Source organism: Plectropomus leopardus, chromosome 14 (assembly GCF_008729295.1).
Source record: "Plectropomus leopardus isolate mb chromosome 14, YSFRI_Pleo_2.0, whole genome shotgun sequence".
NCBI classification, from domain to species: domain Eukaryota; kingdom Metazoa; phylum Chordata; class Actinopteri; order Perciformes; family Serranidae; genus Plectropomus; species Plectropomus leopardus.
The window spans coordinates 12,120,989-12,147,881 of NC_056476.1; the positions used below are offsets into that span (position 1 = coordinate 12,120,989).

At 40.3% G+C, this 26,893-nt stretch overlaps 1 protein-coding gene across 1 annotated transcript in view; it reads left to right on the forward strand.

The window, feature by feature from the left end:
* Positions 1-1,086: 1,086 nt before the first annotated feature.
* Positions 1,087-26,893, forward strand: part of cdin1 (CDAN1 interacting nuclease 1) — a 63,681-nt gene continuing 37,874 nt past the window's right edge. The window contains exons 1-6 of the mRNA XM_042500943.1: positions 1,087-1,147; positions 1,420-1,549; positions 14,869-14,914; positions 16,660-16,724; positions 17,569-17,629; positions 21,654-21,726. Of these exons, the coding sequence (XP_042356877.1) occupies positions 1,449-1,549; positions 14,869-14,914; positions 16,660-16,724; positions 17,569-17,629; positions 21,654-21,726 (346 nt within the window). The 5' untranslated portion in view covers positions 1,087-1,147; positions 1,420-1,448. The remainder of the gene's footprint in view (positions 1,148-1,419; positions 1,550-14,868; positions 14,915-16,659; positions 16,725-17,568; positions 17,630-21,653; positions 21,727-26,893) is intronic.

Consider the following 26,893-nt stretch of genomic DNA (forward strand, 5'->3'; position numbering starts at 1 on the left):
ACCAAACACCTTAATATCATTATTGCGATGATATTGTAGGGTTGATTATTGGTGCTTTGACAAAATATTTACACAAGGAGATTTTTGGTTAATAATCATCAGCAATGTGGTTAAGTTGGAAAATAATAGAGCAGCTAGATTATTCTGGTAATGTCAGATAATGACATCACTTTTCTGTGATGGAGCCTTTAAAACCTGAAGAAGACAACACTTGCAGTATCTTAATCTAAGACGTTTCATATTATTACTATATCGATATACTATCAATATATTGCCCAGCCCTAGGTGTAATACAGTAAATTATGATGAAAACACTTTGGTTCAACAAGGGCCTTTCTGTTTTGATTTGCAAATTTAATTCAAATTTTAAGAAAGAAGCGGGATTACCTAGAGCCTTTTCAACTTGTTTGAGCTTGATAAAAGCCGGGACAGCACATATCAGACTTCTCTAGATAATAATCAAGTGTAGTTTATTTAAATGGATGCCTAAACCCTATGTTTTAATTGCATTAGACTGCAGACTGCAGTACCAAGTGCACATACAAATGTGGCCATGATTAAAGTAAAAAGAGCTTGTCTTTTTGAGGGAGGCACCATCTTTCAAAGCAGGCAGTTATTTTGCCTTTTGTCATCACTCAGTGCAAATATATGCAAGCACACAAGTAATACTGTCGTTGAAACTGTGAAATTACTGACACAGAAATTGCAGGGTGTAGCTGTATTTATACTGTAGGCTACTTCACATACACATCCAGAGAGACGCTCCCTCTCCTCCTCCTCTGTGCCTCTATTTCTCCCTCCCTCTCTGAAGTACAACTTTCCCCTTTTTAATCATTTTCCACTCTGTTCTTTCAGACTTGAGGGAAGTCAAGGAGCTTTGCAAAGCCCCTGCCTTGTTATTTCAAGTACCTGCCTTTGCATATCGCTTGCATTTCACGAGACTCCATTGATGCTTCAGGGATGAGCACTGCAGCATGTATTTTGCTGGAGACCGCCTTCGCGCTCCTTTTTAACCAATCACATGCTGGTATACTCAGCCTCGCGGATGCATCGACCAATCAGGGCGCTGCTCTGACAAAAGTCACCGCTTCAACTTCCTAGCGGGAAGCCGCTATCGGGAAGTGTTCACAGACAACAGGAATAAATGGTAAACAACAATTTTGCGTGTTATTTGTTGATTTTGAGTCATATTTGTCAATGCGTTGCATACTGAGTAATCTTTCGAAGGTGAGCCGACGTGTTTTATGTTGTCATTTGCCTTCGATGTGTCGCGTTAGCGGTAACGTGAAGCTATGTTTGGTTAGCAACGCAGGAGCAGCTGTTTTTGACAGCTGTCAGTCACCTGGCGTTGTTTATCTGTCGAAATCAGATCGCGACAAAAGCAAACGATAATCAAGCTCACTCTTTATGTTTGTACAGATAGATACAGTCACACTAATCACAGGAAGATGAGGCTATCGCGAGCTGAATATAAAGAGATTGTGAGATGGACTGAACAACTTAGACCTACTCGACAGTGTATGAAGATGCTGAAGGAAAGATTTCCAAAGTAAGTTACTATTAGATTTATTTTTGGAGCTTCCTTAAATGCGCAAATGTATTGTGTGCTTCTGGTATGTGTGTGTGTGTGAGTGTGAAAACGCCAAATTGCTGTGCATAAGCATGCGTGGTACATTGTGAATCAATGATTGATATAAATGCAGAAAATACAGTGTGTTTATAAATCATAACTTATGTAGATGAGAGCAAGTTAAGATAAATTCAGTTATGATTTTACCATCTGTCTATCGATTCAACTCAACTTTAGTCTACTGAAGCAAATTTGATGTACAGCAGGCATAAAGACACGAAGAATACATAAAGGATAAATACAAAAATTCAAGTGAAAACAAAGATACTGCTACCACACTGAACCAGAAACTGAAACAGTTAAAAAAAAACAGTACATGCATTGCCAAGTCAAGTAAAGTGCCCTGGCAATAGACAAAATACACAGTCATAAATAATCAAGGTAAGATAATAAATAAGTGGTAAATAATCAAGTTGTACAATCTAAAACGATCTAACCCAGAAACATATAAAAGACGGCAAGAAGCTTGTTTGAAAGCATCATGGATTAAACGAAAGCTCTGGCGCACCACATCTATCAACTCCACATAGCAATATCACTTACTCCTGTATCCCTTCTTAAAATTTCCTGTTATTAGATATATACTGTATATATAACCCCATTTAATTGATTATTTATGACTAATTAATTCCACACAGGTTTTCTGTATAGGCTCCCACCACAGCATCAGCCACTGTTTTGCCATGCAGCGCCTGCACATCCAGAAATCGAAGAGAGAGGTTAATGGTTGTGTTTGCCTTTCTCCTTGACACTGAGGGCCCTCACTTTATTGAACGTAACATGTGTAATCCCCCAAGGCCACCAGGACACCATGGCTGATCCCGCCGAGGTCACTTACAAAGTCGTATGTATTTGGAGCTTCCTACTTCCATTGTGCCCTAATCACCAATCTAGAAGAAGGTATCAGGTCCCCAAAGGGGACGCGGCGGAGCTTGAGCTTGCCTTTGTTCTCAACCGTCAGCATTTTACAGAATATGTCATGCGTATAAAGTTCATCCAATATCCTGTATGTTTAGGCACCGACACTAGGAGGTCCTTCTCATGTTTATTTTGAGTTTCCTTTCTCCTTTTGGCTTCCTAATCCAAAGTGTCTTTAACAAACAGTCGAAATGCCAGTTTTTCAAAAAGTGGTACTGGTGGGTGTAATAATTAAAGGAAAACATTGGAGCGTTTTCATTCCAATAATTCAGCACGATCTCTCTCTCCCGGAGGTGCTGGCTCTTTTGTTTAGTCTTGCTGGTTATTGTTATTATTTCGTTCACCATAACCAATCTTGGGGAGGCCCTTGCTCTTTAAAATCCCTGAGTCTCGTCACTGGGCCTGACAGACAGGCACGGCAGCAGTGTTTTCACAGCCTGCGAAATTATTCTGGTTGTCCAATCAGCTGAGCTGGGCTCTGGAGGGTTAGTGATTGGACTGGCAGGAAATCAGGCTCTTAAGACATAACATATCGACTAGGCCATCCATCATCTCTTAGCATGCGCTCAGGCACGGCAGTCAGCCACCCCCACCCCACACCCCTCCTGTCCCCTCGGACTGTGTGGGAGCCCTGCCACTGCGTAAATATTGGCCAGGCTGGAGCTGGCAGGAGGGGTGGGGGGGGGGGTTGTAGGGGGGTTAGGGGTTTGTTGTGGACAAGCCTGCACTCTATCTCTCTGACTATAATACTCAGAGAGATAGAAAAGACAGGTATCTGGATATCAAATCATCTCACATCACACTGGGTCGATTTTTCCAAATGATGCAAGCAATGTTGAGTGAACTGCAGATTCATGTGTTGTCTACCAGTGTCACAGCGGAGGCTGTGGTAGTTTTTTTTAGGGCATGTACCACATTTCTGTTGCAGACAAGACACCTATTATTTTTAAGTGCTAAGTTTATCCTAAAATATAATTTCTTATATTTTTACGCAAACTTTTTATTTCCAGCCAGTCAATATATTTGGGGTAGGAATAACCAAAAGACCCAAAGATACGATTTTATCACAATTCTTATATTATACAATATCATTGTTGGCCATGATAATTATTGCAACATATTGGAAATTATTACCAATTTTCTACTGTAAATCAGTCATCCTTACGCTGTCAAAATAATATCAAATTATAAATAATAACTACAAAATCAAATATGAAACAATTCAAAAACTAAATGTTGACAGCTTTTACAACATACGTTACGTTTCCTTACTTTTAAACTGACCATACGTGTTTTTTTGTCGAGACTCACCTGCTGTTGAGCTCTCCTCCTCCTCCTCCTCCTCCTCCTCCTCACTTTGTCTTTCGTTTTAGATGCTGCATCATAACCGTCGTGCTCGCGTGCCATGCTGGGTCACTTTTGCATATTTTGCACCTAACACACTTCCTTATTTTGCATAACGTGAAGTGCTCCCAAACTTTTAAAGTTTTCGTACGAAACGTAATGTCTGCCTCCGCCATGCCTCCTCAAAACACCGGCCTCACCCGGCTGTATGTGACGTAAATAGTCACGCGACACAGCGACTGACGTAAAAATCGCGCAACACAACGAATCGATCATTTTATTTCTTGCCAACATATTTAATAATTTCACTATAATTCATCAATGGTAATCGATTTTATCAATTCCTTGTTGCAGCCCTAATTGTGATGATGTCACATTAGAGTATTATCTTTTTATTAAAATTTTCTGACTAAAATAATGGTTCTTTGATCACTGTAATTGAAACATATTACTGAAAGGTATGATGCTATTTTGTTGAACATCCTTTATGATTTTACTTTATGTATATTTGTATTTTATTTTACCTTTTACTTTTATCATTTCCATGCTGTGATATGTATTGATATCACAGAAATGATTCATATTCCATATTTATTCATACTGACTTCCAGATTTTCAACTATATTGCAATCAAAACATTAGATTAGAGTCTGATTTACCTTAAATCTTTGAATGCTCTATTGAGTTCAAATATATTTCATAGTCATTGCCTTTGATTTGGCATCAAACGGGAGGAAAATTTTAACTTTGAACACAAATAATTGTTAGTTTATTTTTATCATTTTCCATGCTGTGATATATATTGATATCACAGAAAATATTCATATTGGTTTCCTGATTGTCAGCTATATTGCAATCAAAACATTAGATTAGAGTCCAATTTCCCTTAAATCTTTGAATGCTCTATTGAGTTCAAATATATTTTATAGTCATTGCCTTTGATTTGGCATCAAACGGGAGGAAAATTTAAACTTTGAACACAAATAATTGTTAGGCCATTTCAAGGTAATTTCCACGGAAGGTCTGCCAGCCTTTCTGTTGTACTATGAGTGTGGGTAGTGGGAGGAGAGAGGGAGTGTCCCATAGACAGACAGAATGAGAGAGATTGCGATGTGGAGTCCCTCATCTGTAACGGCTGCATAACACAGATGTTGGGAGTCATCTGTCAGCCTGGCCTCTCTTGCCGGGCCCGAGCTGCTCTGAGGGGAAAAGAATTGGACACGGTGCTGTCACTTTTTACCCCCACTCACAATGGAGGGACATGCAAATATCAACCCCCATTCTTGCCCTCTCTTCCTTGCCCTCCTCTTAGCCAGCCGTGGTGTCCTGCCTAGTATCTGGACCGCGGCTAGGCGGTGAGGGGGGTTGAGAGGGCTCATCGCAGGTCGGTGCTGGGGAAAAATGTGACATCAGTCCCATCAGGTCCATCTCTTGCCACGTATTAGAATTGGAAATGATGGGCTGCTCTCTGAGGCCTTGCCTGGCTTCCCTTGGGTCTTGAGGGGACCCCAGTCTTTCCACCCTTTGTCCCCAGAGAGAGTCTGTGTAAGAAGGGTGAGAAAAAGAGGGAGGGAATGTGAGTCCTCTGTGTCCTTCTGTGCTGTATTATGAATGAATTTGGATGTAATGATCACCCCCTCTTTAAAATGCCATTCAGCTCACTCCTCATATGGCTTTCACAGTCATGGAAGTAGGAGGGTGTGTGGAAAGGGGCAGATGCCTCTATTTTGAAAAAATGCTTAAAAAGTTAAAGTGTGAAGCATCCCTCTCCTCTAAACACAGCCCCTGCCTCTCTCTCTTTCACTCACACACACACATATACACACAGCTCCCTAGTGAGGAGTCCCTGAACGTTTTTCGAATCGGGCCCTAATGTGCCGTTTTCATCAGCACTGAGGCGGGCTGCAATATGGTGCTGGGGCTCGCTCTGGGAATATGAATGTTGATTAAGCATGCGTTCAGCCTTTTGAAATTCTGAAGAAGTGTCAGAATAATGGATGTTGAGCAAATGTCAAGCATTTGTTAATTTCTCTGTTATTTGGGGTTTATCTAGCATGATCTTTGCAGAGAAAGCGTGGGACAGGGTTGTTGTGGCATGTGCCATTGATATGGTGATTTCTTGGCTGCAGACACTTTGTTTTTGATGGTAATATCTCAGCTCAGGACGAAGCTTAGGGACTTGCTCATTGATTATTTATCGTGGCTGGAGTGTTTATCTCTTTTTTAACATGCCGGGTAAAGCTAAGGATTTGGTAACAGGCGTGATGCATTAAACTGGCAAGCACATTATACATCAGTTTAACTTTAGAGCTCAAGAACTCAACAAAAGACTTGACAGATTCTGATTGTTCTTTTGTTGACTCTCGAGCAAAAAATCTCTTTTTTTTATTCCTTTATACCAGCCATTATTTTACAGTGTAGGCCAGAGTTCTCGGAATACACTCACAGCTAACAAAAATGTTTTCCTTGTGGGATCAAGATGTCCCCAAAAATAATTAACTGTAATAATTCATATAAATTTTTTGCAAATCATTCTAATAAATTTGCCCTCACTGAAGTGCTTCATTATCTACAGTAGCTTAAGGCTGGGCGACATTGATATTATATCAATACCATTAAATATTGTCTTAGATTTTAAAATAATGTTAGTTGTCTTTTTCTGGATTTAAGGCTGCATTACATTGCATTGCTCCATAAGTGATGTAATTTTCTGAACTTTCCAGACTCTTCTAGCAGTTCTCTTATTTGCTTTGAGCCACTGATGATTATTTGTCAAAAATGTGACATATTTTTAAACTTTAAAGAAGTTTCACATTCAGGATAAAACGTCAGTTTTCCCGGAAATCAATTCTTAGCTGCTCTAAAACAGTAGCCTACACAGCCAGTTGCACCATGCAGCTACCAGCAGCTATTGCTTAAGAGCTTTAAAGAAGAATTGATTTCTGGTACAAAGTGTGACGTGAGTAAAATGTCAAACTAAATAAAACAAAAATCTTTAGCATTCACTCCCTGTATGTATTTATTCATGTTTCACATAGCTTTTACAATCATAGCAATCATTTTACATTTACACATTTAAAAAAACAACAAAAAAAACACACACACATAAAAATGGTATTGGAACAACTCACTTTTAAAGATATAAAACTTGTAAAAGGTGTTGGTGCTAAATGTCTCTGTTGCAATGTTTCTGCATTTAGCTGTGATCTCCACTATTGTCTCTCTGGAATCAGCTGAGTTGCTCTGTTATAGCTCTTGTGAAGGCAGAATGCAAGTTGGTTTTTTTTGTAGTAGCCTGGAAGAGGCAATGACATTACCCAGAGACTGATGTAGTGCAGAGCCCGTGGGGTGCTGCCCCAGCAGCCTCCGGTGCACGGCCTCACACTTCTGGTTGCCCATATTGAACAAAACACAAAGTGGCAGTTGGGGCTTAGGGGTACCACGCTTGAAGGCTGAGAGGCTGGCAAACTAATTCCACAGCTTTATGTGGTTAGATGAGCATTGGAAGAGTGAAGGGATGAATGAAGTGTGAGCAGAGAGGGGAGATGTAGGAAGAAGAGAAGCTGTGCTGAGTTTACAACTTCATGTCAGGCTAAGGAGTTCATGAATAATAGATGCAATCAATTACTTGATTAGGAAGCACAGGAATGACTACTTCCTCTTCATATCTTAGGGACGTTGTCAAAGCAAACTCTATAGATTGTAAAGCCTTTTCGGCTCACTGGGCTAAAAACACTGAGGTAAGCAGCCTGTTGTTTAAGTAGGCGATTATAAGGGACACTAGCTGGAAGGATAAAAACTGTTGTTAGTGGATTGGTGGACAGAATGTGTTGTCAGTATAAGTGGAGGCAAATTATTGACAGAAATATAAGCTATTGTGAGTAAGACGCAACTTTTTTCTGTGCTGTACTTGGTGGTAGCATTAAATCCGTCACTCAACCACCAAAGCCAAACGCGCACAGAGGGAAACCTTACAGCACCACAGTTCAGCCGGACAGCTATGGTGGTCTCTTGCCCTGCAGCTTCTCTTTGCATACTGGGATCAATTGCAAAAGAAGAATGAAACAAATTGCCCAGAATGGTACAAGTTCCCCAGCCACGCTTGGGGGAGTAGGCAATTGGTCAGCGTAATGTGTTTCTTTGCCAGACCAGTGGACGCTCGCCACTTGACAGATAACACGGACCTCATTTTCAGTTTCTACAAGAATTTACAGAAGCAGCGATAACAATAGCTACACCATAACAATGCCAACGCACCATAATAGTTCTAACATGTTTTGTCACGCACAGAGTCATGAAGATCCCTAGCTTTCAGGAGGAATCACAATTAGGGCCGTGATTGCGGGGATCTTTCTCGCTTTTTCTTGCCACCATTATATAACGGTGCTGACATCTCAGGGCACCTCAGCAGACAGAGATTTTAAAGATTGTAATAAAGTGAAGGGGGCTGCATAGGGGTCATATTTTTCGTCTATTAGGACAATTGTAGGCGGTGAGATGCCCTGTTGTGCTTCTGCTAAAGCCATTTCTGTCCACAGTCCCCCACAGGCTTGTGGGTTTGCATGGCCTTCCATAGAGAGGCGGTGGGGGGAGGTCACTATCAGTAAATGTAGTGGAATGTACTCAGAGTCAGGCTTTTTGGTAAGCTTTCTTCAGTTATGGAAAATAAAGCTTAAAAATATAGTTAAACTGTTGATTTTTTGGATTCTTTACATGCTGACTAATGAAAAATAATCAAATTATAGGGTGGGAACTGCCAGGAACCCCACAATACAATATTATCACAATACTTAAGCACATCATTACAAATTATGCGATATACGCTGAGTATTGTGATAACATATATTGCTATATATCGTGATTTATTGCCTTTTTTTTCCAACCGTAAATTATGTCCACATAGGAAAACTTTGTAAACATCAAATCATTATTATTAATAAAATTACGTTTTCTGTCAGTTCATCTCACTCCAGTCATTTTCATTACAGCAAAATGTACCTAGTGGATTGTAAAAACAATTTATGTTAATTTTTGGTAAGCTCCAGACGTGTTTTTTGTATTTGCAGCATTAATAATTTATGTGATCAAAACAAATCAATACTTGGCGTTCATGTACACTGTAAAAAAAAAACTGTTTGTTATAAGAATTTGAGGCAGCCTGACATCTTAACAAAATTACCTCAACTTGTCTTCTCGGATTCAGACAACTTAAAATTTGAAGGCCACCCAGACACAGTCCTTTTTTTTAAATATAATTTTTGGGCTTTTGTTGCCTTTATTGGATAGGACAGATGTCATGTGAAAGGGGGAGAGAGAGAGAGTGAATGTAATGCAGCAAAGGGCCAAAACCAGACTTGAACCCGCAACTGCTGCTGCGAGGACACAGCCTTTGTACATGAGGCGCCTGCTCTACCAACTGAGCCACTGAGCACCCAAGACACAGATCTTTTTAAATCAAAACTGCTTCTTTCTTCTCCTTTTTTTATTTTATTTTTTTGATAGTGAATCAATATAATATTGCCATGCAAAGTGTCTTAATACTATGCTATATTGATTTTTCCCCCACCCTTACTAAATAATAACAGTAAAAAAAAAAAATACATGTCTGTTGCAAACACTGTAATAGGAATATGGCTTTACAGTTGTTTTACAGGGGAAAAAAGTGAAACTAATTGAACTGTAAACATGTGTGCTCATTGTGCAAGTATTTGTTTGAAGCTGCATGACACACTGAGATTTGTGTTTGTTTCCATCTCTTGTCAAAATATATCACATTTATACATTAACGCGTAAAGATTTTTTTCCCTTTTTTTAGTGGTACACATTTGTTTTGCTGCTGATGACGGTGGGCTTAGCTGAGAAACAGATGTTAGCATTTTGCCTATCAGCATGTGTAATTAACAGCATTTGCATATCCAGAGTCTTTAACCCACATTCAGCTGTTTTTCACTCTATAAAATATTGATCTGTAAGAAACTAAATGCTTAATATGTAATTGTCAGCACTCTTGCTTGCATTAAATGAGATATAAATCCTAACTATGCCAGGGCGAGCTTATAATAATAGTGATAAAGGTGTGAATAATAGTAGAACAAGGTATTGAAACTAAGCAATATTGAATCATTTCATCCATGTCAGTCTCTTTTCAGAATAGCTTCATCGACATCACTAAAAATATGTGCTATGCCTTAATTAGCCAGCTCCATGCCCTGAAGAGTCGCACCATGCAACACTCTCTGCATGCAGATCCACCAAATGCTAAGTACTGTCGCAGCATATGATACCAATGCCATTAGCCAGGTGGCTTTCATTACCTAAATTACAGCTATTGTTTATAATTAATTATTTGTAAATAGGAAGATTCTGAATATAACTGATAGCTTGAATTTCCCTCATCTCCTATTAATTAGGTTGATGGGAATTTTGAGGCTTTTTCGCTGCTGTTTTTCCCCCTGTATGCTTAAGACACTGATACACTCTGAATGCACAAGGAAGGCAATTCAACACTCAAACATGGATTTGTCAGATTCATAACCAGCAGATAGCCTAACTTAATAGAGCCTAAAGCACTGACCAGACAGGCATACCAGCTCAGTGACAAAGTGAAAGTCCCTAATTGTTTTTAATTTAATCTGCTGCTTTACTATTTTGGGTGCCAGTGCATATTAATGCTCTGTCTTATGTTGTAAGGAAGGGTAATTAGGTTGAGAGTGAATGATTCCCTAACCACTCTTCTGTCTCCCAACCTTCTGTTTCTCCATGTTCTAAATTACATCCAAGAGGGAGGGATTTTTAGGTTGTTTTTTTTCTTCTCACACAAAGGTCAATGTGAAGACATGCTGCAGTGTCACAGACTCATTTTGAAATGTAGTGTTCATTGTTTGCTGTTTTCCTTAAAAACAATGTATAGACAGAAGTTATCACTCTCATTTGTCACTTATAACCCAAGCGTGGTGTGGTGTATTTTTCTGCAAAAACTCTGCCCTCTGCCTTTATTTTCTCATTTTCTTCTTATTCTCCATGTTCGGGACATTTATGTAACCCCACAGTGTTCAGATAAGTTTGGGGCTTTCTTAAAAGGTAGTGACCAGGCACAAGACAGTAGCATTAGGCATCCAAAAGACACAGCACCAAAAAGAGCGCAAATATAGAGAAGTGAAGCACCAAACAAGAGTAAATCTGGGATTGGCTTTTACTTTCACCTTCACTGATGAGCATGTTGACACACAGAAAATAATAATCCTACATAGTATACCTTTCATAAATTTCAATAATTTAAGACTGGTTTAAAACAAAATACCAAACACCTCTATCAGGCCTAAACAAATGAAGGACTCACAAAGCTGGCATAGGGAGAGCAGCAGATCAGGATCTTTACTACAGGCAAGGTCGGTACACGGTAAATCAGTCCACAGGCAAAGGTATTCAAAACGGCAGGCAAAAGGATGGTCAAAAACAAGCTAGGATCAATATCAATACACAAGAAACACTGGGAAGAATGCTAGAAAGCTCACGTTGGTAAAGACGATCAGGCACAGAGGAGTGGGAAAACAGAGGCTAAATACACTGGGGCAGGTGAGACAATGACACACAGGTGAAACACATTAGGGCAAGGCAGACAATCACACAAGAGGGAAACTCGACAGGATGTAGGATCCGAAACAAGAGGAGATTTGAGACACTAAAATAAAACAGGAAGTGCAAGAATTGTCAAAAATGGCATTTAGCAGGAACTTAACTAAGAGCAGGGCATGACAATCTCTCTTATTGATAAGATACAATCAAGTTAACAAAGTAAGTAGGACAGAGACTGATGAACTTGATTGTCATAGACATCTCATAGTTGCATTGAAAAAGTTTAGATTTGTCTGTATTTGCACATTTGTTAAAGTTCAGGTTCCCCCAAACCCTGTCATAGTCAGGGGTTTGTTTTAGGATTAACACTGAGGAAAAAACGTGTATAATCCATAGGTGTAGATTTCAGGGAATGTCCCCTCTATATTTAGAACATGTTCATTTGTCCCCACCAATAAAAACATACGTAGCAGAGGCAAAATTAAATACATTTACACCATACAATAATGCAGAAAAGTCACAAATTGATGCAAAAAAATCAGGATACAACAAGTAAGTGTTTTAGGCTCATCATTTCTGAGTGGAACCCCCCCATTTCATATGTATCGAACAATTATTTTAAATAAATGACATTAACATAAAAATCATGTTACCTTGTTTCTCTTTTTCTCCTTTTTTTATGTCATCATAGCAAAATGAAGTGTTCTGTACCAGAAATTCTTCTGCTGTGCTCATCATAATAAATAATAATATTTCCATTTATATAGCCCTTCATAAAACAGATGTTACAAAGTGTTACAAGAGTTAAAGCAGAGTTAAAACAATGAGGTAACAGTAAAATAATGAAGGTAAAACAAAGTTACAAAAACAAACATATATACATAAGTGTGTATAAATATACACAAAGGGGTGCATACATAAATATATACCATACACACATGCTTCGTACACATGCTTCAGCAAACATATGCACATAAACACATGTACATCATGTACACAAATCTGAATAGAATGTGTCGCACTAGCCAAAAAGGTGGCATAAGGATTCATTATCTGGTTTTGGAATAGTTATGGAATAGTTTGTTGTTGCTGTTATATCAGTTAATTTATATTTATAACTACTGAGACAACCACACAAATGCTGGTATTAGAAGCAAGGTGGTGGATGTATTACAGCTACTGTGCAGGAGGCACATCAGATCCCCCTTGTAAGACTGTATTTAGCTCCATATTTTAGCATGAAGTGAGCATACTGTACCCAGGAGAGCACAGATTGGATATACATTAATGTAAAGTCCGCAATAACTTACTATTAATGTCTGTTAAATGGGGGAAAAAAAGGCATTATACAATATGAGTGCAGTGTAAAACTTGACAGACTATAAAATGTAGAGAACTTGGTGTGGATCCAGGTATCTGCCCTCGACTCTTAATATTGCTCTCATTATTTTTTTAATCTTTTTCAAATCTTACAATATTTGTTTTGCTATTTACGTTACTTTTTTAGCATTTGTGATGCTTTTGTTCAGTTTTGATGGCATCAAAAACTGACTTAGGTAAAGAAAAAATTAAAAGTCCCCAACATCTTAGTGTTTTTGAAACAGATATGTTTTCCCAGATATTTAGAGCTGTTTATGTCCCTTTAAAGTTAACAGGGTATAGATTTAGCAATTAGGCAGTAATCATGCTCATTATAGAGAGTAATCCATTTAAAACCTAACAGATGTCTGTTCCAACAGGGGGATCGCGATGGTCCCATGCCAACAATAAGGCTGTAATGTTGCTGAAATGCTCAGGTGCAAGGTTGAAGTGTGGAAGAAATTTTTTTTCCCTCCCTTAAGTGTCCACATGTTGACAGTTGACCATTTAATGGCCCACTTAATTGCAGTGGCCCCTTCGTCCCCACGCATCATTGTAAATTAATGCTGAGGTGGCATCGTTTTCTGAGAGTTTCCCCCCTCTTCTGCTCCACTTCAAACATTTCTTCACTCACTTTTGGAACTATAACTGTGACGAAAATCATCTGTGTGATAGGTCGAGCCCCAGAGAGTTTGAAGACTTGAGAATTAGCTGTTCTCCAGCTAGAGCAGTAAAACTCTTTAGAACTGGCATCTGGAGAATCCAATATGACGTCTTTGGTGAGGTAAGTCATTACAAACTGCCAAACCATTCCAGTGGTTGAAATGCTTTTCTGAAGATATGGCCACAGACTGAGACACTAGACAGAAATCAATGTTTGAGTTTCCTTTGGCTTTGTTTACATGTCACATGGTTATTTCATGGTTTATAGTGATTGATGTTTAAGGACTGTGTGGACTCAATATTTCAATGCAGATTGGAGGCTTCTCGTCAGTATTTACATACCATTCTCAGGTGACTTGTAAAGAAAAGTCCATTAAATTTAACAATCAAGTGTGCTGAGAGCAGTATACAGAGAAATGGAACCACTGGAGACCATCACGGAGCAGTTTGCATGCGCATGTCCCCATGTGCATGCATTTTTTTCATTAATATGCAGGGTGGAGGTATGTATCATCCAATTAGAATAATATCTGTCACCGCTTTAAATATCTTCAACCCAGAGGATGCTGTGGGGGTTGGGGAGGAGGAGTATCAAGTCCCTGTTGGAGCTGCCTGTTTTCCAGGTTCGTCTCGCTGCCAGGTGTTTGACATTGACTAGAGCTGGAGATGAATGTAACTTATGGCAACCCATGGAATTGACCGACTCCTGGGAGTCCGAGCTTCCTGCAGTGAAAGTTTCCATTTTCAAAGCCCATCAGTTGCACTGGGAGGGCTCCAGAGCGGCCCGTATGCCAGCTCTGACAGTGAAGCTGGAAAACTTTCTCCTATCTGTGTATTCCTACACCACTCACACAAACAAATATACACACACACACACACACACACACAGCGGTCAGCCCCACACCTACCAAACCAGGGAATTGTCAATGAATGCTGCATTTCTCTCAGCCATTGGGCTTGAATCTTACCAATTACATGCATGAATGTCATACATTTCTAATTTTGTCTGTGTGGTTATAAACTTTACAACAGCAGAAACTGCACTTCAATTAAGAACAAATTCAGCACTCTCACTGGAGAGAAAGGGGATGGAGATGGAGGAAGATGCTATGTATGAATATGTGAAAGGGAGAAAAAAAACAGGGTATATTTTTCTCATCTCTCATACCACACACAACCTCCCTCTTTCTCCCACCCCCACGCCATCATGGCAGGAATCCTTTGTCAGAGGTGTTCATCTGGAACAACTTTGCCACACTTGTTTTCATGTTCTTTTAGATTACAGGGCAGCTGGCCCCAGCTTTGAAGCTCCCCCTCTCCCTTTGTCTCTGTGCAATGCACTCTGGTAATTAACTTTGTCCTTCTTTTATTTGTTCCAGTCACTCGCAGTCCACTCTTCTGAGCATCTTCTCCCTGGAGTACCAGGTTAGAAGTTTTCTTCCTTTGTGAGCCCTGACAGGTGCCTAATTGAATGATGAATGTCCCTTTATTTCTTTGTAATTGAACTGCCAGCTCTCTGATTGGTTTGGAGGATGCCCCCCCCACCCTCCCACCCACGCCTCTTGGTCCACGTTTATTTCACCCACCCACCCCCCTCCTCCCCCTCACGTTCACGTTGAGGGCCCTTGCCTGCCTGAGCCTCAGTGGATGTCTGCCAAGCCTTCCCATCCATCTGTCTAATAACATCTAGCCCCTGCTTATTTGGTGGACCTGTAATAAATTATGCTAAACCATTATTATTCTGACAATAATAATTTCCCCGTGTAGTGCGGCTGCGTGTGCTAAATGTTTGCTGACTCGCACTGTCACTGCTGCTTTCCACGGCTGACAGCGGATGATGATAAATGGCTGCTGCCGCCAGTGGCAGAAGGCAGCACAGGCAGAAAATGGAGTCATTTATCATCCCCCTGACAGGTGTCAGTCACACTGCCTGTCTCTGCGGAATTACATTTTTTGTGTGTAGTAGTTTTTAAATAAGTTGTTTTTTAACCAATGCTCTTCCTCTTTTATCCTGTGTCCTCCTCCTTCTCGGCGAAGATGGCAATTGAATTGCATGGAAATGTCAGGGTGTGGGATGTGGGATAGGGTCATTGTTTGATCGAAAAAGGGGAAATGAATACAAGGTTTGAGTGAAGGGGGGTAGATGGAGATGGGGGTTTGAACAAGGTTGCCTTGGCACACTTTGACCCCCAGCAAAGTTATTGAAATTAAATTACTGTGACCCAGGATCTCTTGCGCTTGTTCATATACAATAGAGCATGAAAGAGCAGCCAAGGCTGAACAAGTCTGCATTTATTCAGGTCGACTGGAAAAAATGTAGCTTTTCCCTCCTAACAATAGAAATAATGAAAATGTATGGAAATATGATACCTTTATTGTTATCATTATTATTTCTATTAGGTATGTCCCGATTGGATTGAAAACATCGGTATTGGGCCTGAACAATGCATTTTTTATTTAAACAGGATCGGCACACTGCCCGATCCTTTGTTTACATCCACCGTCACACAGGTGTCGTAAATGGAGAGCATGATTTGCAGTAGATATTCAGGATTTAGTGTTGTGCTGCTAATCCAATAAGTAGAAACAGTTTTTTTCATGTTCCATTTAAGCTGCCACCTCCACAGTGGAACTGACATTTTTGTTGTTCATTTTTTTTAACTAGTGACCGATTTTTTTTTTTGTTGTGACTACAAATGTCAAAAGTTGAGATATAAAACTACTTTGAATTGGCACTGGCATTATATTACTCATTTATAGTGGTTTGTGCTTTTTTTATAATGCTACACTAAGTGGATTTGAAAGCAATTTCTAAAGACATTTCAGATTGTTTACTTGGTTATTTTGTAAAAAAATAAATAAATGCTGCACTAAGTGGAATTGTGGTAAGAGCCTCATAAAGATATCGTTAGTTTGTATACTTTATTATTTTTTAAAAAATAAAATAAAAACCCTTTAGAAACTGTTGGACGCATTGATTTTTTTTGTATTGCATTGCAGAGCTATTAAAATGTCGAGGATATACACTAGATTGATCAGATGGAACTCGGTATCAGTAGATACTCAATTTCAAATGACTCAAATTGGGATCAGGGGCAAAAAAACTTGATAGGGACATCCCTGATTACTATTATTACATTATTGTTGAAACAGTTTTCTCTTTGTGACAGAAAAGAACCAAAAGAACAATCTCAAGACACCATGCACCAGATGTTATTGAAAGCCACTACCAAAGGTACTGTATTAATTTGTATTGTATTACTTTACTGCTCTTCTTTCTTCTGTCCAGCACTCTCTCTTTATCTTCCTCTCTATCACATCTTTTTTTATCTGTCTCCTACTCTTGTGTGCTCCCTTTGTCTTCCCCGTTGTGTGACTTGCCAAACTCCCTTCCTCAGTCAGAGAGTAGGTGGGCCACCATGACAGATATAATCTCCCCCAAACAAATCACCACCCTCAGGATTCATTCCAGACCTCCACTTGCACCTGCTAAGCTAAAGCTCTCCGCTTCATGTCAAACGGAAAGCAGAAAAAATAAATAAATAAGCAGCCATTGGACATTTGCCTTACACAGGCTTATGATGGGATGATTATCTGTAATTCAATGAAAACGGATAAATTAAAAGAAGAAAAAAAAAGAAAAACAGGCTGTAGGGGGAGAAAGCCTCTTTGCATATTGCAATTAGCCTTTATCTTGCATATTAGGGCCATTGTTCTGGGGAAAACAAGGCCGGATAATGTACTTCTAATCCACTTACAACAACAAACCTCCGAGATGATCTGGGTAAGATCTTAGGGGAGCTGCAGTTTTAGCTGGCGAGGGAAAAAAGGCTTTTTGGGCAGCAGGGGTTAACTAACTATCATATGCTTGTCTGGCTTCAAGGAAATTTGAAGCCCTTCAAGCAGTGCTGTTTTAACCGCACCGAGCCTGCCATATGCCACCTAGGGCAAAGTCATCAGGGACATTAGCATGTCTTGGCTAGCCTGGTCTAGTCCCCTCTACCCTTCTGTCTGCCTTTGTGGGCCATGTTTTTTTTTTGTTTTTTTTACTGCTGTTGTTGTTCTTTGTTATAATGAAGGTATCTGAGTGAGGCCAAGGCACATCCGACTGCTCCCGTCCTGCTGGAGTTGGCCAATGAGGTAATGGCATAACCTTTAGTTTTTTTTTTGTTTTTTTTTTTTTCCGTCTTTGAAAAAAAATCCTCAGTTGATGCCTTCTTTCTTCTATAAATGGATAGATAGAAATTGGCTGCAGTTTTTGATTTTCTCCCTTGTCTGTTAGTCATTATCAAAATTGGTAAATTGGTCCGCTCCATTATCAATTATTTAATGTAATTAGCTCTCACCCCCATTAAGCAGATGTGAAAATACTTTTTGTGTTTTATTATGTAATTTTCCAAATTGCACTTCAGGCAGAGTTGTCGCAAACTGCGGACAGGTGAGGGCTGGGTCACTGGTTAATTCTTCTCTTCATCTCTTCATCACTTGTTTACTTTAGGAGATCAGTGAAGGATTTGTACTCAGCAAATGGTATTCATACATATAATTATATGTGCACTTGGTACAAATAGAGTGTTGTGGGTTTTTGTGTGCTTATAAAATAGCATCAGGCTTTAAGCACTTAAATTATTCACATGGCTAAGTTTCTGCATTTCACATTAGTGAAAATGTATCTACTCAGTGGCCACAAGTGTTTCATAGATTCTGTGGCTGCTTGGTAAAATATTATTTCCATTAGGGTCGTGGCAACAGTTCCTACTCTGTGAATAAAATGCAGCCAGAATAGTTGAATTGCTATAGAGTTGATAAAATTATGTTTTTGATTATAAGGCTATTTTTTAAGACATATACTGAATTTTTTTCACCTATTTTTTGTCATTACATCGAATTGCAAGTCTTGCAATTTCCTCCTATTTTGCTCGGTAGAATAGACTATGTAACCTTTTTAAAACATTTAAATGCACATTTAAATTTTTATTGGTTCTTACACCGGGCAACAGGATTTGAGGGTTTCTTAATCTAAAATCAGAGCAGTTCACATGCATCAGTGGCACCTCAAAGCTAACTGCCATTATTCATTCTCCACTTAATTGACACATGTGGTTTTTTTTTTCCTCCAAAGGATTAAATTCAGCTCAGAGATAACTGTCTATGAACCATTTAACTGTCATTTTAATATGCTACTTAACATTTAAACCAAGCACTCATGGTCTCCCAGACCGCTAATTGATGTAGTTTCATCCCTTTATGAGACAATATATCTCCAACAGAGGGAAATGATTAACAATGATGAAAACTATTCATGGATTTCTTTTTGTGCCCCCAGAAGTCTCCCATGAATGAGGGTTCTCAACTCGACATTTGCTGTTTTTTTTTTTTTTACATGCTTTATATGGAGCTTTATGTAAAGGTTACTTAAACATACAGGGTTTAGAACAGGTGCAGTTGTGCTGTATTGTATGGTGACACCCATTAGCTGTGAGAGCTAATAAAACCAGAGTTTGTCTGAACAATAATTGTTTTCTACGGGAATTCAGGGTTATGTGAATCTTAGTCACATGTTCAGCTCATGAAGTGCGGTGCTCTGACTTGAGAATGGAGATGGACTCATGATTAATATGAAAATTAGGGAGATGCAAGTACCTGAACTAATCAGGTGGTCCTTATTCAGGCTGGGCCAGTGTCGGTAATGTCGCCATTTTTCATGTGTCAGCCCTGATGCAGGTTACCAGGAATCTGACGCTCTCTCGTTATCCAAAGGTGTGAATAGAGAGCAGCCCAATAAGCACAAAGAGGAAAAGGATTGAGAGAAGAAAGGGGGAGAAGATGAGACGGGTTAGGGAGAGGAAAGAGAGCTACAGTATAGCTGTAAGCTACAAATGCAAAGTTTAAAACGCTATCAGGGGTCTTAATGAAGATACAAACTCTGTGCTCACCCCTTAATTATTATAGACATGTTTGGCCTTTTTACAAGCTGCCTTCTTAGTGCAATATTATGGAGATGTTAACAAATACTACTGCGGGTAAAAAGACATTGTTTAGACAGAAGCCTCTCTGCTCCCAGCGTTACCAGGAAGCATCAGAAGAAAGATGAAACACACCATTCTCACTACAGGCTGAGGGCAAATTCACTTTTGGTCCCCCAATTATGCTAACAAGAGAAAAAAAATTATCTTTAGCTGCAAGAACGTTGTGTTTCATAATGAGCCGGCTAGGAATGGCTTGTCTTCAAGCAACGTTTTAATTCCCTCCATACTGAAAAGGCTGTGAAATTTAGAAGTGAATGACTTTATGTGTCTTATTATTTGGGGTGAAAATGCAATGTTTTTGAGAATGGATTTCCTTTGTACGCATTTAAAGCTTTTACATGCTTTTGAACATTTAGGAACTTTTATGGATGATGCCTGTTAATTGAATTGTATGATTTTAACAATTTCATTGTAATAATGTTTATTATCAGGCTTCCCATGGTCATACAAAACCTGTAAAAGTCATGAAATTTCACAATCACATTTTTCAGGCTTGGAAAAGTCATGGGATTATTAACATTCATTTAAAAAGTCATGGATGTTTCTATTGAAATTGTTAAAGTAATCCTCTGTGGATAACTTTCCATGTAATGTAACATAATGGCAATTTCATTTTCTGTAGCTGTTGAACATACCCAAAAATGCTTTGATATATTTTGAATACCTTGACATCCATTACTCTTTTCTCCCCATGTTCCATCTATCTGTTTATGTATGCCCGCTAGCTGAAATTATTTTTGATTAGAGGTTGTATCTGATATGTCTAAAAAATGTGGAGCAAAGAAAACATATATATATTATGGGTCCTTGTAAAGTCATGGAATAGTTTTTGAATTTGTTCCACAAAATTGCCTGGTAGCCCTGTATAATGTGTGGGAAGTGGGATGCCAACAGTTAACTGTTAATTTGTTAAACCCCCCTTTAGCATTGTTAGCTATGTTATAACTGTTAGCACCATTAGCAGTGTTAGCATGGCTAGTGGTGCTAACAAGTTAACAATGCAAAATGGGTTTTGCAACACAAAATGACGCTGCTTTTTCACCTGGACTGCTTGGGTGGAGACTAGAGGGTTGCTGTCTCAAACCCTGAGGCTGTATATACAGTCTATGGTTGGTCCGCAGTGCAGAGCAGCCATGGCTAAAATGAGCTAACCAGTGGAGACTGGAGGAGTAGTTCTTACTGAGGAGGCAGCAAGAACTACGTGTCCATGTTGATGCGGCTAATAGAACTGTCTGTCAATAAAGCCAACAGAAAATAAAATAAATGTCAAGATATTTAAATCAGAAAACATCAAAATTTCACCACCTTTCAATGAATAGCGCTTTGAAATGTCGTGTTAATGCTCACTCAGTCAATGGAGCCCTACACTGAAAGGATTTGAGCTTCACGAATGTGGTCGGACATACACCTTCAGTATCAGTCATTAGTGCTCCTTTACCTGTCAGGGCATCTCGTTGCACTCAAACCAAAAACACTGCACACCTCTCAAGGTGTCTCTGTGTTCAAAGGGTGCCGCAGCCATAGGTTCTATCCTTCCTATTAAGGACTGCATTCCCACAGTCCCTGCGGTGTGTCCTGTTGATCCTGAAGTTTTGCCTTGGTGATCATCCTATGATTAAAGCTCTCCATTGTCTCTTGCTCGGGCATTGTGTGTGCTGCTTTTTCATACGAGATGAGAGACAGCGCTTGTCCGTTTGACAGAGGCGAAGGCAATTCAGCAGGGTAGCCTGACTGTGTAATTGGCGAACTCTTGTTCCTGTGGGAAAGGTTATTGCAGAACGACGCTTTCAAAGACCAATTTGCACAGGAATTGTCGAAAGTTAGGTCAAGGTTTGGAAATGCAATAATATCATTTAGAGCCATTACAATCATTATTATCTGTGTGACATCAGCTGAAGGTAGGCTGGCCGTGTAATTTCACTGCCGTAACTCTTAAGCTCTTTGAAATATGTTCACACTTCCAACTGGATATGCGGGATTTAGTCTGAAGGTTTGTAAATTGAGTAATTCTCCAGAGAGGAATAACATTTCCACTATACCTATGTTTTGAAGAAGCATTAACTCCCGTATTGATGCCATAGCCTGTTTTTTATTAAGGCAAATTCTCCTGTTTTTGTTGTTCAATCTACGTAAAGGTGGATCTGTCTCCTGCACTGATGGCTCGTATCATCCTGGACAGGTTCCTTCAGGGCCTGGAGGGTGGAATGCGTGAGTAACACTTTTCCATTTCCCACTCTGTCCTTTCTATCATCCCCCCATCAGTCTTAATTGTAGCACTTTGTCTTTTGAATCCCTTTTCTGTTTGAGTCCCAATTCCAGTTCTAGCTGCTGTATTTCCAGCCTGTCCAAGCCTAATGAGAGACAGACCACATTTAGTACTAGCCGCATCCCAGGGCACATGACTGGCAATTAAGCACCGTGAGGACCACCCACCTCTCAACTGCAGTGTGGATCAATTCTAGCTCACCTCATCAGTGTTATTTATAACACCCCTGATTTCTTTCCTCACCCTCCTTCACGTCCCCACCACCACCCCCCAGTGCATCCATCTCACCCCTACCTTCTTCTTCTTCCTCCCTCATCCCCTTCTCTTTCTCCATCCCTGCTGGGCTCCTCTGAGGAAATTGAGTTGAAGGAAAAGTGTGACAGAAAAAGCAAACCATTCCTAGGTAGTGCTGATGGACGCATTGCGGGAGAGCAAAATTCCAGATTCAAATATTTTTGTTGAACATGTCACAGAGATTGTCCAGAAATTGTGTGAAAAATTTCTGGTAAGTGTCTTCGCTGGAACTTTCTTACATAATCTTGGCACAAATACTTTTATAATTTGCAGTTGCACTTTATAACTGCGTAGCATTTGTTCACAAAAAAACATCCTTGGGAGCTCCCAGTATCACATGCACACACAATTCCATAACATTTCAATAGGCCTACTCTGAGGATTGTGTGTCTGTGCAGTAGTCAGTGCTTCGAGAGCGAATCGCGTGATGTCAAAAAGACGTGATTCCAATTTAATCAAGAAAGAGATTAAAGTGGATGTGTGTTATTTTCAACTTCGCCACAGCACAGCCATTTGTCAAAGTCAAAGATGTGATTGCTTTGGACCCACCGTTATCCACTGCCTGTCAAAATACTAGTCTGAGCAGCTTGTAGAACAGGGCATTCATCCAGGAGAAGCACTCCGTCTCACATAATAGCATGCTGCATCCCTCCATCTCCATACAGTGAAAACATGCTTTATTATTGCTCAGAATAGATGTGAAGCAGATGAAACTTCCTGGATGATTGTTGTTTAATTTGAAAAAAGTGTTGTAACCATACAGTGTCTCGGCATTTGCAGGCTAGTGAGTAATGTCATTATTGTGGTTCTTCTTTGTGTAGAATGTTTTTGCAGAAGCTAGATGGCTTTTACAGGATCAGCCTACATGCTGTGGCAAAACCAGACGATTTATATCAGATTAATATCTATTGTTTTATCTGTTAAGCTAGTTTGACTTCTACCTACTATATGAACTTGACACATTCTCAAATGATGATGTCATTATACTGTGCTGTCCCACTGTTGCCAGCTGTGAAGTCACTTGCTTTGAGGGTGACTCCTGTTTTGACAGAGCTCCTCTGAAATCTCCCCGTGACTCTGCTTGGCCTTTGCAAACGAATCGCCGTCCACACGGGGCCGCGCGGTCACACAGTCCAATCTCCCTGTGTGTATATTAGACTCCAGTAATGTGTTTCCATTATTAAACAATGCAAGGATAATTGTCTTTGCTGGCAATTAGCTAACAGGTTGGTTCAGTGCGAGTGTCAGGCATATCCGTCATGCCCCCCTCCAGCCCCAGACTGCGCTCCAGTGTGCATGTGTGTGTATTTGTGTGTTTTTGTCGAACTCCAGAGAGAGGGCGGGCAGGCACATTGCAAAGATCAATAGACTTCTATATAAGGGACATTACCCCCAACTGGGTGAGTGGCTTGCCTTTGCCTAGCACTATCGTTTTTTTTATTCCCCTTCTCTGTCCCTTTGCATTTAAGAGACACAGGAATGGGGCCTTTGGGACTGTGGAATATATGTACAATCACTAGTGCTGGATCAATACACAGTTTTAAATTGTTTTCTATCCCTTCCTTGTTTTGTTTTGCTCGCTTGTTGTTGCCCCCCCCCCTCCCTTCCCACCAGCTACACACACCACCACCACACCTCAACATGACGATACCACCAACAAGCCCCCCTCCCCCCCTTTTTCTCTTCTTGCAGCAAAAGTATTGGAGAGAGCATCAGTCAAGCAGAATGAAAGACTATCTGGTGGCGCTTGTAAATAAATCAATACATTCAAAGCAGTTTTAGCACATATTGAATATGATATCAACATCCATAATGCTCCTTGTCTCATGAAAACAGACCGGACAGTAGGGGAGGAAAGGTCACACATGCACTTTTACGCTGTTTATATCCACTATTTTAAGGTCAACGAAAGCTGCATTTAATTTTTTTTGGAGAAACTGCAACCATATTAACCAGTTGAGACAGCTTGGGTGTATATGCCAGAATTCCTCTCAGGGTTGTTGGCTATAGGGCAGGGCAATATATTGATATTTTATAAATATTTGTTAAAACTGACGTTGAGAAGCTGTTCCATGCTGAAGCTGTTTGGCATGGACAGATGTCATTAAGTGAGTTAAACCTACATCTTGTGCACAGAGAATGTTCTGTATATGATAGTTATTTTGTAAACTGCCTTGTGGTCATTTGTCGGTAGATACTACCTCATATTGCCTCACATTGGGGGAGCTCCTGCGCTTTCTCTTCCCCCTCCTGCTATCTCTTCATCTTTCTCTCTATTCCTCCTTTGACAGGAGTTGATGTGCCTCTAGATTTAGACATACTTTTTTTGAGGAGGCAATTTTGCTAGCTATTTGACCTTTTCCATTTTCCCAAGGCCCAGCTCCAGATTAGATTGCTGCTCCATGTTTTGTAACTATGTGATTCGACCGCCTTTAAGATTTATTGTCACATTCCTTTACAGAAGCCTCGTACGCAAGGTTATAAATGTCCTGCGTTTGATGTTAACACTGTGAGAATGTTAGTGTCTACTATGATCCTCTGGTTCCTTTACAGAATTCATAATAGCTTCTGCGTTTTGCAGATCAGGCGTGTTGATAAGTGAATATTGTATTGTGTCCTATCAGGTAAAATCTCAACTTTCGTATCCGCTGTGATTGTTACGGTTCCTCCTTTCTTGTCTTCAAGTGCTCCTTTCTTCTCTTCTCTCTCACCTCTCCACTGTGGTGGAGCTGGTGTGTATATTCAGCCTTTTTTTTTAAATAATGAGAGCAAGGGCACTTCATTAGCAAGAAGGGAGGGAGGAAGGAGGTAAAAGCAGGATGAGTGTTGCTGTGTGTGTGTGTATGCAAGGGGTGGGTGCAAGGGAGGTAAGCAGCAGCGTGGCACTTCACTTGACAAGTATACTAATTACTCCTTTTCAGCAGAGGAGCTCCAGTCAGCCTCTGCCACAGTCTAATGGCCTGACCCAGGAACCCTCTCTCCATAGCAGAACCTCCCCAGATCTACTATTCCTGCTGCTACACACACACACACACACACACACACACACACACACACACACACACACTCACACACACAGAGGCGTGGAGTCTCATCTCACCGCTATCAGGGAGAATCAGGTGGAAGCAGATCAGTTCTGCCCCAGTAACCTCTTCAGGGACTGGGCTCCTCCTGCACAGGAGATACCACCTCATATCATCAACTAGCACCTACACACCGCCACAGATACTTAAAAAAAAACACTTTTTTTTCCCTCTTCCTCTCATCTCCCACACTCTCTCTCTCTTTCCCATCTTCTGTTTTTTTTTTTTTTTTCAATACGGGAGGATAAATTTAAAAGGAGTAAATTGGAAAATCAAATGAGGGCTTTAGGCAGCCGCAGAGATTTGCAGAGCTGTCGGCCAGCGTCGCACAGCCTCATCCATCATGTCCCACAAGTAGTCAATTCCTCTAGTATCTGTAAATGTTTTCAGATATTAGCCAATTTATATGCTCCGAGATTCATCATGGAAAATCAGCTTTAGCGGCGCACATTATCAGGACCTGTCTCTCCCTTGCTCCATGAAGTTTGATGAACGAGTGCCCCTCCACAGCTCAATGGCTTGTGCGTGGGGAGTGTGTGTGTGTGGGGGGGGGTGGTTGTGTGGGCACATGGAGGAAATGGATAACCCCCCCACCCCTCCTCCACACCACCCGTGCAAAAAAAAAGTGGGTTTTTTAATTAATAAACAAACTTGCAGAGGAGCTCATCAGTGTCAGGGGCAATAACAATCGTCATCCGTTACTGTTTATTACGGTCCTCCCTCAACAAATGTTGCTATCTAATGAGGTTTCTCGACATTTTTTTGTGTTTGAGATAATGACTTTTTCACCCTCATGTGGTGGAAGGAAGAGTAGTTACAAATGACTCAAGTGCGCAATAAGAAATCAAGCCAAGGTTATGTTGCTGTTACCTAGCTTTATATAGTTTATCTTGTTTTGGAGTTGCATATGAAAAACAGGCTCGTGATTTGTTTACACTGCTTGTTTTCTTTAGCAAATCCCAATGGAGGCGTAGCGTTTCACATCTATTATTCTCCTCCTCTCTGTTCTTTTTCTGTTCAGATGTTGACGGTGTGATATGGTGCCTTAGTCAGAATTTATACCAACATGGGACAATTACAGTAAATTTGGTGAATGTTTACAAGGTGCAAAGTCGTGCTGTAGGGGCTTTGTTCTCTGTGTCTGGTGTTCCTCAGATTATGCTTTTTATTTTCCTGCACATGTTTTATGTGTGCATCTGTGTGTATTTAAAGAGCACAGCGTGTGTGTGTGTGTGTGTGTGTGTGTGTGTGTGTGTGTGTGTGTGTGTGTGTGTGGCAGAGAGGAGCTCAGGGTGTCATAGAGGAGTGCTGCCGTGCAAGGCGGGGGCGTCTTTAATAAATGTATGCTGATGTTGGAGGCTGCAACGATGCGAGGGATGCAAGGGCCCTGTTGTTATTTACTGCTGTGTTTGTGCACAGCAGCGAATCCCGGGCCTGCAAATGGCATTACAGCCGGTGATGAATGAGCATTAGGGTAAACTCATTTTAAAAGCATCCTGATTTATTAGCGGCCCGGCCTTCCATTTTCATCAGGTCAATGCTTGGCTGAAATTCCACAATGTCAGCGCCAAGGTCACCTCTTTATGGCTATTTTTAACCCCATCGCTCAAAAAAGGAGCAGGAGAAAGGGATGCTATCACTTATTATGGCCATGTACCAAAATATAAAGGAGCTGGAGAGGCAAGGAGAGAGAGAACGCTAGTCCTGGAAGCGTGTGTGTTATGTGAGAGAC